The sequence below is a fragment of the Lampris incognitus genome, chromosome 1 (genome assembly GCF_029633865.1).
Source record: "Lampris incognitus isolate fLamInc1 chromosome 1, fLamInc1.hap2, whole genome shotgun sequence".
NCBI lineage: Eukaryota > Metazoa > Chordata > Actinopteri > Lampriformes > Lampridae > Lampris > Lampris incognitus.
In genome coordinates, this window is record NC_079211.1 from 50649014 (window position 1) to 50662430 (window position 13417).

Sequence of the window (13417 nt, forward strand, 5' to 3'; positions counted from 1 at the left end):
TAGTGAACCATTTCCAATACGCTGGTTCAAAAAGGTTGAAAGCTTCAGAAAGCCTCGTTTCACCATCACTACACACACACACACTCACTCACTCACTCACTCACTCACTCACTCACTCACATACACAACACAACACCACACTTGGATTCGCGCTGACTGCAGTCTGACACTTCCTGTTATGAGCCAATCAAATCTCTGGGCTTTAATGACAAAAGCTAATGTATGACAGGAGAAGTAGGAGCAGGACGGAGCGTCTACATCTAACACAGAAGCAGAGGACCAGTGTTGCTACCAAAGCTGAAGGCAGAACATCTCTAACTTCATCTGGATGTTAATTCACCAGCTCAGCATTTTACCACACAACATTATCCAGAGACTAGCAGATGAAGAAACTACTGTGGACTCCTGTGTGTGTTACTGCTCCATGACTATGATGACAATTTCATTTATGTAGCAATTTTATTACAAGTAAGCTCAATGTGCTTTACATTAGAAGACAACATATCAAAAATAGGCATAAAGCTTACATAAACATAGGGAACATAAACAATGTAAATATAAGAATATAAGCATGAGTAAAATGCAGAAACTGAATCAATGAAGCATACACCCAACACACATTAAACACAACTATTACAACCCCAAAACACACATATCTTTGGTCACACCGTCTGTATTTGTGTGTGTATGCGTGTGTGTGCGTGTGTGTGTGTGTGTGTGTGTGTGTGTGTGTGTGTATGTGTGAGATCCTGTGCAGAGTGATCTATCATGTCAGCAGGTGTGTTTGGGCAGGAGTGTGTGTTCCTCCAGGACACAGGAGGCATCTCTACCTCCTCTATCTAACACACACACACACTGAGGAGCCACATAATTCAAACGCAAACCCAACATGGAGAGGTTCAGTGAATGTGGAGGTGAAGGTGTGGAGGTGTGTCAGTGTGTCAGAGGAGACTCTGTAGAAGGACAGAGTTCCAGCAGACCAGTCCAGATACACTCCTACTCTGTCAGAGGAGGAGGGGGAGATACATATCTCTGTTACTCTATTATTATAACAGACAGTGTATTCATCACTACAGCAGAAGAGACTCCAGGACTTTTCATTCCATCCAAGCAGACAGTCATCACCTCCTCCTCTCCTTCTGATTCCTCTGTAAGTCACTCCTATATAAACCACTCCTTCCCACTTTACTTCCATGTAACAGCGGCCAGTCAGACTCTCTCTACATAGAACCTGTCTCCAGGAGTAAAACCTGTCTGGATGATCAGGATACGACTGCTCCTCTTCCACCCGTGTCACCTTTCTGTTGTCCTCAGCCAGAAGGAGGTCTCTGTGTGCTGTGTTTGGGTCCAGTGTGAGTTCACAGGCATCTGATGGAGACAACAAGACACAATACAGCAGCGGTTGTTGATCTAATGTTCCTCTTCTGTTTGGTTTGTGTTGATTTAGTTACAGGTTGGAACTCATCTATCAATATGTTCATAAATATGTAAGTTCCCTCTTATCATGTTATAAATTATACTGCCGCTGTATTTATCACATGTTCTGAGGTATGAAGTTTCCGCCGTACTCTTGTGTGTATTATGATGAATACCAATCATTCATAAACTGGAAGCACGTCCACATGACCTTATTTATCATTAACTAACATAACTGCTCCTTGTTCAGTCTACCTCTGAGATAATGGACTGTACTAATATAGTCTGAATATTAGTCTTAATATCAATCTTAATATTGGTCTTAATATTAGTCTTAATAGTGGTCTTAATATTAGTCTTAACAGTGATCTTAATATTAGTCTTAACAGCGGTCTTAATATTAGTCTTAACAGTGGTCTTAATATTGGTCTTAACAGCGCATTCTTAGTGCCGGTCTCAAGCCCGGATAAATGGGGAGGGTTGTGTCAGGAAGGGCATCCGGCATAAAATATTTGCCAAATCAAATCTGCAGATCATAAATAAGATTTCCATACTGGATCGGTCAAGGCCCAGTTTACTAACGACCGCCACTGGTACTGTTAACCAGCAGGGTGCCCGTGAAAACTATGCTACTGTTAGGCGAAGGAGAAGGAGAGGAGGAAGACATATCCAGAGGCAGCGAGAGAGGAGGAAGAGTAGGAGTGTGGAGGTGAGAGTCGGAACTTTGAATGTTGGCACTATGACTAGTAAAGGGAGAGAGCTGGCTGATATGATGGAGAGAAGGAAGGTAGGTATACTGTGTGTGCAAGAGACCAAGTGGAAGGGGAGTAAGGCCAGGAGTATCGGAGGTGGGTTCAAACTCTTCTACCATGGTACGAATGGGAAGAGAAATGGGGTAGGGGTAATTCTGAAGGAAGAGCATGTTAAGAGTGTGCTGGAGGTGAAGAGAGTGTCAGACAGAGTGATGAGTATGAAGCTGGAAATCGAAGGTGTATTGCTGAACGTTATCAGTGCTTTTGCCCCACAAGTTGGGTGTGAGATGGAAGAGAAAGAAGAATTCTGGAGTGAGTTGGATGACATTGTGGAGAGGGTACCCAAGGAGGAGAGAGTGGTGATTGGAGTGGACTTCAGTGGACATTTTGGTGAAGGGAACAGAGGTGATGAGGAGGTGATGGGTAGGTATGGTGTCAAGGAGAGAAATGTGGAAGGACAGATGGTGGTGGATTTTGCGAAAAGGATGGAAATGGCTGTGGTGAATACATATTTCAAGAAGAGGGATGAACACAGGGTGACGTACAAGAGTGAAGGAAAGTGCACACAGGTGGACTATATGTAGAAGGCACGATCTAAAAGGGATTGGAGACTGCAAGGTGGTGACGGGAGAACGTAGCTAGGCAGCATTGGATGGTGGTCTGTAGGATGACTTTGGAGACCAAGAAGAGGAAGCGAGTGAAGGCAGAGCCAAAGATCAAATGGTGGAAGTTAAAGAAGGAAGACTGTTGTGTGGAGTTCAGGCAGGACTTAAGACAGGCACTGGGTGGTAGTGAAGAGTTGCTGGATGGCTGGGCAACCACTGCAGAAATAGTGAGGGAGACAGCTAGGAAGGTACTTGGTGTGTCATCAGGACAGAGAAAGGAAGACAAGGAGACTTGGTGGTGGAATGAGGAACTACAGCAAATTATACAGAGGAAGAGGTTGGCAAAGAAGAAGTGGGATAGTCAGAGAGATGAAGAAAGTAGACAGGAGTACAAGGAGACACCGTGTAAAAAAAAGAGAGGCAAAGGCAAAGGAAAAGGCGTATGGTGAGTTGTATGGCAGGTTAGATACTAAGGAAGGAGAAAAGGGCTTGTACCGATTGGCTAGACAGAGGGACCGAGCTGGGAAGAATGTGCAGCAAGTTAGGGCAATCAAGGATAGAGATGGAAATGTGCTGACAAGCGAGGAGAGTGTGCTGAGAAGGTGGAAGTAGTACTTTGAGGGGCTGATGAATGAAGAAAATGAGAGAGAGAGAAGGTTGGATGATGTAGGGAAAGTGAATCAGGAAGTGCAGTGGATTAGCAAGGAGGAAGTGAGGGCAGCTATGAAGAGGATGAAGAATGGAAAGGCAGTTGGTCCTGATGACATACCTGTGGAGGCATGGTGATGTTTAGCAGAGATGGCCATGGGGTTTTTAAATAGATTGTTTAACACAATCTTGGAAAGTGAGAGGATGCCTGAGGAGTGGAGAAAAAGCATACTGGTACCGATCTTCAAGAACAAGGACGATGTGCAGAACTGTAGCAACTACAGAGGTATAAAGTTGATCAGCCACAGCATGAAGATATGGGAAAGAGTAATAGAAGCTAGGTTAAGAGGAGAGGTGACAATTAGCGAGCAGCAGTATGGTTTCATGTCATGAGAGAGCACCAAAGATGTGATGTTTGCTTTGAGAATGTTGATGAGAAGTATAGAGAAGGCCAGAAAGAGTTACATTGTGTCTTTGTAGATTTAGAGAAAGCATATGACAGGGTGCCGAGAGAGGAGGTGTGGTATTGTATGAGGAAGTCGGGAGTTGCAGAGAAGTATGTAGGAGTGGTACAAGATATGTATGAGCGAAGTGTGACACTGGTGAGGTGTGCGGTTGGAATGACAGATGGGTTCAAGGTGGAGTTGGGATTACATCAAGGATCAGCTCTGAGCCCTTTCTTGCTTGCAATGGTGATGGACAGGTTGACGGACAAGATCAGACAGGAGTCTCCATGGACGATGATGTTCGCGGATGACATTGTGATCTGTAGCGAGAGTAGGGTGCAGGTTGAGGAGAGCCTGGAGAGGTGGAGGTATGCACTGGAGAGAAGAGGAATGAAAGTCAGTAGGAGCAAGACGGAATACCTATGCGTGAATGAGAGAGAGGACAGTGGAATGGTCAGGATGCAAGGAGTGGAGGTGATAAAGGCATTTGAGTTTAAATACTTGGGGTCAATCGTCCAAAGTAACGGGGAGTGCAGGAGAGAGGTGAAGAAGAGAGTGCAGGCAGGGTGGAGTGGGTGGAGAAGAGCGTCAGGAGTGATTTGCGACAGAAGGGTACCAGCAAGAGTTAAAGGGAAGGTTTACAAGATGGTTTTGAGACCAGCTATGTTATATGGTTTGGAGACAGTGGCACTGATGAAAAGACAGGAGGCGGAGCTGGAGGTGGCAGAGTTGAAGATGATAAGATTTGCACTGGGAGTGACGAAGAAGGACAGGATTAGGAACGAGTATATTAGAGGGACCACTCTAGTTGGATAGTTTGGAGACAAAGCAAGAGAGGCAAAATTGAGATGGTTTGGACATGTGTGGAGGAGAGATGCTGGGTATATTGGGAGAAGGATGCTGAATATGGAGCTGCCAGGGAAGAGGAAAAGAGGAAGGCCAAAGGGGAGGTTTATGGATGTGGTGAGTGATGACATGCAGGTGGCTGGTGTGACAGAGGAAGATGCAGAAGACAGGAAGAAATGGAAACATATGATCCACTGTGGCGATCCCCTAACGGGAGCGGCCAAAAGTAGTAGCCTTAATATTGGTCTTAATAGTGGTCTTACTATTGGTTTTAATAGTGGTCTTAATATTAGTCTTAATAGTGGTCTTAATAGTAGTCTTGATACAGCAGGGCTCTGGTGAATCAGAATCAACTCAAAAGTCACTCGTCATTTTCAGGGGAAAGAAAATCAAAAAATCCATCCTGTCCCTGAAAAGACACTTGTCAAATCCTCTATAACACAAGGTCAGCCCATTTAACATGTGGACTTAACACTATTGTGTTCCTTTAAATCTTCTTCTTCAGTAATTAAATGAATATTACACAGGGGAACAATCACAGGAAGTCTTTCCAGTCGTCTATTAATCATTCTAAACATTTTATCTCACTTCAATAATGTTTGCAAACATGTTTTTCTTAAGTCTTTTGTTCATCTTTCTTCATATCTCCATATACGAGTACAAAGTCTGTTCAAATAAGACTATTTAATGAATAAAAGTGAAAGTTTCTGCATAAAAGTAGAAGTGTGGAGTGGACACACATCTTACGTGTGGTCTCAGGTTTTCATACATTTCTGTCAGATGTGTGAAAAAGTTGATAAATCCACTTTTCATGTAGAAACCTCAGTATGAAGGAACCACACACACATTAGTGTTGAAGTTCCTTGATAAATGAGACCTAATGACTGTTAATTTCTCAGCAGTGTGATGAAGACACATCATGTCAACCATCTTCTTCATCCCAGTAGGATGTGAATGAATGGATGTCACACACTGCTGTGTGGACGCACTTTCCATCTAAACAGCTGAATGTGATTTGCTTTGTTCTCATGAAGAAACTAAACACACACTTACACTTCCTCACACCTGGTGTCAACCTGCACACTCCAGCATGGTCCAGCCTGGGGGTGGAGGAGAGACACAGTCACACCAGCACATCCTCCATCTAATAAACCTCCATCCAGTATCAGTCCTGTCCACTGTTACAGAAGAACCAGTCTGATCCAGCATCAGAGTAGGAGGAGAAAATCCTTGTAGAAGACATGATGAGTGAGTGTCATCCAGCCTGTCCATACCTGAGAGTGTCCAGTCTCCAGTGTGGATCCTCCAATCCAGCAGAGAGCAGCTTCCCTCCTGAGTCTCCTGGCTGGTTGTAGCTCAGGTCCAGCTTTCTCAGATAGGAGGGGTTGGAGCTCAGAGCTGAGAGCAGAGAAGAAACACCTTCCTCTGTGACCAGACAGCCCGACAGCCTGAACACACACACACACACACACACACACACACACACACACACACACACACACACACACACACACACACACACGCACACACACACACACACACACACAGATTACTTTCTTTCAGCTGTTGATGTGTAAGAGTGTCTCATGAAACATGTTCAACATAATCAGGTTCCTGAATAAGTTTCAGCTTCACTAAACCAAACAATAATAATGGATTATATTTTTAGGGTTTTATCTGGACACCCAAAGCACTTCACAGAGAAGGGGGGAAACTCACTTCAACCACCACCAATGTGTAGCACCACCTGGATGATGCACAGCAGCCATTTTGCACCAGAACGCTCACCACACATGAGCTTGAGTTGGAGAGGGAGGAACCATTGAGCCAATCATACTGAGGGATGATTAGGTGGCCAGATGGAGAGAGCCAGGCTGGGAAATTTGCCAGAACACCAGGGGACCCCCTACTCTTTGCTGTAAGTGCCATGGGGTCTTTAATGACCACAGTGAGTCAGGACCTCGGTTTTAACATCTCATCAGAAGGACAACATCTACTACTGCACTGTGTCCCCATCACTGCATTGGCTTTTTTTCTTTTTCTTTTAGGCCCAGAGGGAAGACTGCCCCCTACTGGCCCACCAACACCAAATCCAGCAGCAACTCAAGTTTTCCCAGATAGTCCGACATCCAAGTACTAGCCAAGCCCACACCTGCTTAGCTTGTGTCACTGGGCAGAGCCAGGGTACATGTTGGTATGGCTGCCAGCAAACCAACCCAATTCTGAGTTAACTGGTATCACGACGGTGGTCAATAACTTTCTCTGTCAACTCAGGTCACATGATCAGACAAGGGTACATGTTGGTATGCAAACTTTTCATTGTTATTCTTTAGTTCTTGTTTTATTTTATTTTTTTGCCAAATGTCTGTACATTTATTTCCCAATATACTGATTCTGAATTTTCCCTTTCCTATAAAAGTATTTCATTTGGCTTTTTTACTTACACTTCTACCAAAGCAAATCAACACTATCTCATCAGTTTGATTTTATTACTTGCAAAATCACATATTCACAGATATAATTTTTCTAATCATAAACCATCTTTTTTAATTTTCATCTCATCTCATCTCATCATCAGCCACTTCCCCGGGGTCGGGTTGTGGTGGCAGCAAGCTAAGTAAGGCACTCCAGAGGTCCCTCTCCCCAGCAATGCCCTCCTGCTCCTCCTGGGGGATCCCAAGGTGTTCCCAGTCCAGATTGGACACAGTCCCTCCAGCTAGTTCTGGGTCTACCCCGGGGACTTCTCTCAGTTGGACGCGCCCGGAAAACCTCCAAAGGAAGGCGCCCAGGAGGCATCCTAATCAGAAGCCCAAACCAGCTCAACTGGCTCCTTTCGATGTGAAGGAGCAGCAGCTCTACCCTGAGCTCCCTCCGAATGTCCGAGCGCCTCACCCTATCTCTAAGGTTGAGCCCAGACACCCTACGGAGGAAACTTATTTCAGCCGCTTGTATTCGTGATCTCACCCTTTCAGTCACTACCCAAAGCTCATGACCATAGGTGAAGGTTGGAACAAAGATTGACTGGTAAATTGAGAGCTTTGTCTTTCAGCTCAGCTCCCTCTTCACCACAAAGGTCTGGTACAACGTCCGCATTACTGCTGATGCTGCACCAACTCACCTGTCAATCTCCCACTCCATCCTCCCCTCACTCATGAACAAGACCCCAAGATACTTGAACTCCTTCACTTGAGGCAACAACTTGTCCCCCAACCCGGAGGGAACAATCCACCATTTTCCGGTAGAGATCCATGGCCTCAGACTTAGAGGTGCTGACACTCATCCCAGCCATTTCACACTTAGCTACAAACCGCCTCAGTGTGCACCGGAGTTCATGTTCTGATGAAGCCAACAAAACCACATCATCTGCGAAGAGCAGAGATGCAATTCTGAGATTCGCAATATGGATACAAACAATACATTACATCGATCCTATTATTCGAAAAATAGGAAAGCTATTAAAACCATACATTTATGTACCCTATATAAAACTTTTGTGAACTGATTTATGCTTTCTGTTAGTGTTCTGATTCCCTGCCATTGTCTGTTCATGTATTTACTATATGTTTACAAGCTGTTTCTTAATCATTAAATAAAAAAAGATGTCGCAACGGAAGAGGAAAAAAACATTTCCTGCAATCTTTTACCACCACAGTGAGTCAGGACCTCATTTATCGTTTCATACAAACAATATCAACTATGGTACTTACAAAAATATTGTACTTACAAAAACTTCAACAACTATTGGAACAACTACAACTGGTTTGTAAATTAGGATGTATTGACTGCGATTGGGTGCAGTGGTTAGCGCGGCCGCCTCACAGCAATAAGTTCCTAGGCCCAAACCCTGGGATTGTCCAACCTTGGGGATCATCCCAGGTCGTCCTCTGTGTGGAGTGTGCATGATCTCTCCATGTCTGTGTGGGTTTCCTCCAGGTGCTCTGGTTTCTTCCCACAGTCCAAAGACATGTAGGTCAGGTGAATCGGCCATACTAAATTGTCCCTAGGTATTAATGTGTTGGCCCTGTGGTGGACTGGTGGCCTGTCCAGGGTGTCTCCCCACTTGTTGCCTGACGACTGCTGAGATAGGCTCCACCAGCTTGTGACCGGATTCGGATAAGTGGCTTAGATAATGGCCATTAAAGTTGATGTAAATGAGGATTGAATCAATCCTCATTTACATCCTGTTTTGAAGAGGTTTAGGAATACTGACCTGAGAGTTTCCAGTCTACATTGTGGACTCCCCAGTCCAGCAGAGAGCAGCTTCACTCCTGAATCCTGCAGATCATTGTTACTCAGGTCCAGCTCCCTCACACTAGTGGAGTTGGAGCTGAGAACTGAGGACAATACTTCACAGCTTCTCTCTGACAGATGACAGGAACTCAACCTGAATGGGGACACACACACAAATATAGTATAATTCTATCACATTGTAATGGCGTTAATACTTTTGATTTTACTACCTGTTTTCATCATTATAACAGTTTGGAAAATAAAACTTTATTATAATACTCATCTAAACACGGAAATAACAAAATATTACTACTACAGGGGTACTATTACTGCTGCTACTTTTACAACTAGTCCTCCTATAACTGCGATGGCTGCTTGTTATAATAGAATGTATACTACTACGATTACTGTGACTATCAATATTATTGCAAATACTAGACAAGTACTGCTGCTACTACTACTATAACTGCTTTTACTACTACTCCTAATTCCACTATTACCTGCTTCTTTTATGATTACTGTTACAACGATTACAACTACTGTTTTAATAGTTGTAATTATTCTATCATTTTAATGTCTTTAATACTTTTAATTTTAGAACCTGTAACCCCTAAAACAGTTTCAATAATCAGTATAATAAAAAAATGTTTTATCACCAATGAAAAAGTATAATCCATATACTTACAGAGCTGTATTGGAGGCTTTGACCACGGGCAGCAGCCTCAGAAGACCCTCCTCTGAAGCAGAGTATTTCTTCAGGTCAAACACGTCCAGCTCCTTTTCTGAAGACAGTAAGATGAAGACCAGAGCTGACCACTGAGCAGGAGAGAGTCGGTATGTGGAGAGTCTTCCTGATGTCAGGTACTGTTGGATGTCCTCCACTAGAGAATGGTCATTCAGTTCATTCAGACAGTGGAACAGATTGATGCTTCTCTCTGGGGAGAGATCCTCCCTGATCTTCTTCTGGATGTACCGGACTGTTTGTTGATTGGTCTGTGAGTTACTTCCTGTCTTTTCCAGCAGGCCTCGTAGGAGATTCTGATTGGGTTCCAGTGACAGGCCCAGGAGGAAACGCAGGAACAAGTCCAGATGTCCGTTTGGACTCTCTAACGCCTTGTCCACTGCTGTCTGGTAGAGGTCTGGTTTTTCACATTTGTCTCCAAGTGGTTTAGACCTGCAGGAGGTTGACTGTGTTGCTGACAGCAGATTGACTCCATCATTGATGAATGAGAGAAAGACATAAAGAGCAGCCAGAAACTCTTGAATGCTCAGATGGACAAAGCAGAAGACCTTGTCCTGGTACAGCCCACACTCCTCTTTAAAGATCTGTGTGAACACTCCTGAATATACTGAGGCTGCTCTGATATCAATGCCACACTCTGTCAGGTCTGCTTCATAGAAGATCAGATTGCCTTTCTCCAGCTGTTCAAAGGCCAGTTTTCCCAGAGACTCAATCATCTTCCTGCTGTCTGTATTCCAGTGTGGCTCTGTTTCAGATCTCCCATGATACTTCACAGTCCCCTGGATGGACTGAACCACCAGGAAGTGGATGTACATCTCAGTCAGGGTCTTGGGCATCTCTCCTCTCTCATTTGTTCTCAACACATGATCCAGAACTGTAGCAGTGATCCAACAGAAGACTGGGATGTGACACATGATGTGGAGGCTTCGTGATGTCTTGATGTGTGAGATGATTCTTCTGGCCTGCTCCTCATCTCTGAATCTCTTCCTGAAGTACTCCTCCTTCTGTGGATCAGTGAACCCTCTCACCTCTGTTACCATGTCAACCCACTTAGGAGGGATCTGGTTGGCTGCTGCAGGTCGTGTGGTTATCCAGAGGCGAGCAGAGGGAAGCAGTTTCCCCTTGATGAGGTTTGTCAGCAGCACGTCCACTGAGGTGGACTTTGTGACATCAGTCCAGATCTCATTGTTCAGGAAGTCCAGAGGAAGTCGACACTCATCCAGACCGTCAAAAATGAACAAAATTTGGAAATCATCAAAGCTGAAAATCCCAGCTTCTTTGGTTTCAATAAAGAAGTGATGAAGAAGTCCCACCAAGCTGAACTCTTTATCTTTCAGCACATTCAGCTCTCTGAAGGTGAATGGAAATGTGAAGTGTGTATTGTGGTTGGTTTTGTCTTCAGCCCAGTCCAGAGTGAACTTCTGTGTTAAGACTGTTTTCCCGATGCCAGCCACTCCCCTTGTCATCAATGTTCTGATTGGTTTATCTTGTCCAGGTAAGGTTTTAAAGATGTCTTCACATTTGATCGGTGTTTTTGGTCTCGCTGGTTTCCTGGATGCTGTTTCAATCTGTCTGACCTCATGTTCATTATTGACCTCTCCGCTGCCTCCCTCTGTGATGTAGAGCTCTGTGTAGATCTGATTCAGAAGTGTTGACTCTCCTGGTTTAGCAACACCCTCAAACAAACACTGAAACTTCTCCTTCAGAGCTGCTTTGAGATTACTCCGGCACAAGCGAACAGGGGTTTCTGAATAAACAAACCAGGGAATCAGTGAATGGATGTTACTGTAAATGTGAGAAACAGAAACTTTAGCAAACTCCCTAGTATTAATTCAGCTCATCACTGGTGGATGGACAAGCAGGTTTTATTTAAAACAAACAATGAAGACATGTATATAATTTATATAAAGGGTTGATTTATCCAAGTATATTTCCACAAACAACCCTCTTCATTTCTACTGTAATAATATTTTGATGGTTGCTGTCACATCTCTTGTTGTAACCATGTATTAGTTAGGAGATCTTTACTGGGATTATGGGGACAGTGTTCATGTCTTAAAGAGGTTCTCTCTGGTATTATTGTTCTGATGTGAACCAATGTCATCAGCATTTTACACCCACATTAACCAGTAAATATTTTAACCAGATCATCCATTAGATTTCTTTTCATTTACCATCCAAATGAAAACTGCCTGAACCTCCTGTGATAAATCTACATTTTCAGCAGGGTTTGAAAATAGTTCCACCTCCCATTTTACCTCTATTGACCCTTTACATGGTGTTGAGGCTTTTGAATAAAGAGTCTCTTACTGCTCTCCAGAGAGTCAGCCAGCTCCTCCTGCTTCATACTCCTCAGGAAGTGCAGTGTGATCTTCAGAAGTGCCTCTCTGGCGCTCCTCCTCTGCTCCTCCTCTTCCTCCCTCTTTCTCTCTAAGCACTCTGGGTAATCTGGACTCAGAACCTTCTGGAACCTCTTCAGTTCCTCCTTCACAAAAGTGAAAATCTTCTCCTCAAGGAGCTGGAAATGAATCAGTATATGAATTAAACTTTCATGTTAAACTCATGGAACAATAACATTTTTGATTGTCACTTTTTTACAGTATTTTGATAATAGGGAAGTTTATTGTATATGTACATATGCATATATATTTATACCTGTTTTGGATAATTTTTTTTGTAATGCACTGGTGGCGCACTTGTATTTTCATGTAAAACTTAATAAACAAATTTAAAAAAAAAACTCATGGAACAAAACATCAAGCCCATCTGTCAGTGATTAAAACCCACTGATGTAAACAGTGGAGCATGAAGACCATTATGACTAGAATGATTGTTTTTCATTTCATTTGTAGGTGAAGTAAAAGGTGTTGATGTACATTTACACACCATAAATATGGAGTCCAGGTCTGTTTCATGCTCCTGGACAGACTGACCACTGAGAACCTCTGACCTCTCCTGGTGGTCTCTGTGGAGAACACATGATATGTTAGGTCTCTAGATATCAACACACACACACACACACACACACACACACACACACACACACACACACACACACACACAGGAGGTTGAGGTGTTGTGTCCTGATGGATGCAGGTAGAAACACAAGGTGAACACCACTGTAAATACTGATGTGATTATTAGATGAGATGTTTTGAGAGAAGAAACTAAACCAACAGAAGGTTCAGACCAATTCTATGTGTCATGACTTGTTACCTCTGTCTGTTCAGTAGAGTCTGATAACAACCAAACCATCTGTTCATATCAGCTGTTTAATTCTGACCTCTGTTCAGTATAGTGGTGTCCATCTTTGAATCTAAGAGGTATCCCTATAGACCGGTCACTCTTGATGGACACACAGCTGGGTACAGGGGAGTCTGGTCTCTCCTGATGGATCCTGCTAAAAACAGAGGAAGATTATTCAACAAGTCTTGTTTTGAAGATGTATTAAGTAGGTATGGGTCAGAATAGTCGACTACTGTGTCAACTTTTTTATCTTTAGATGTAAGGTTTTTTATCTTGTGTCAATCAATCAAACTTTATTTGAATAACACCTTTCATACAGGTTAGCGCAGTTCAAAGTGCTTCACAGATGACTGACAAGCCAATAAGAGATCAATTTGAGACAGTTTGAGAATAATGACAATAAAATAGATTTGAATAAAAACTAAAGTAGATAAAATAGTTTAAACAAAAAAGACAAAACAAAACAAAAATAAAATTGATAAGATC

General features: G+C 43.3%; 1 protein-coding gene across 1 annotated transcript; it reads right to left on the reverse strand.

Annotated features, from left to right (window-relative positions):
- Window positions 1–342: 342 nt before the first annotated feature.
- LOC130106759 (NLR family CARD domain-containing protein 3-like) lies at window positions 343–12589 on the reverse strand. The gene is made up of 7 exons (XM_056273004.1): window positions 12572–12589; window positions 11999–12203; window positions 9629–11432; window positions 8924–9097; window positions 5988–6161; window positions 5767–5813; window positions 343–1368 (listed from the first exon to the last, which is right to left on the reverse strand). The coding sequence occupies exons 1-7, from the start codon at window positions 12572–12574 to the stop codon at window positions 836–838; spliced, it is 2940 nt and encodes a 979-aa protein (XP_056128979.1). The 5' UTR covers window positions 12575–12589; the 3' UTR covers window positions 343–835.
- Between the last annotated feature and the right edge of the window lie 828 nt (window positions 12590–13417).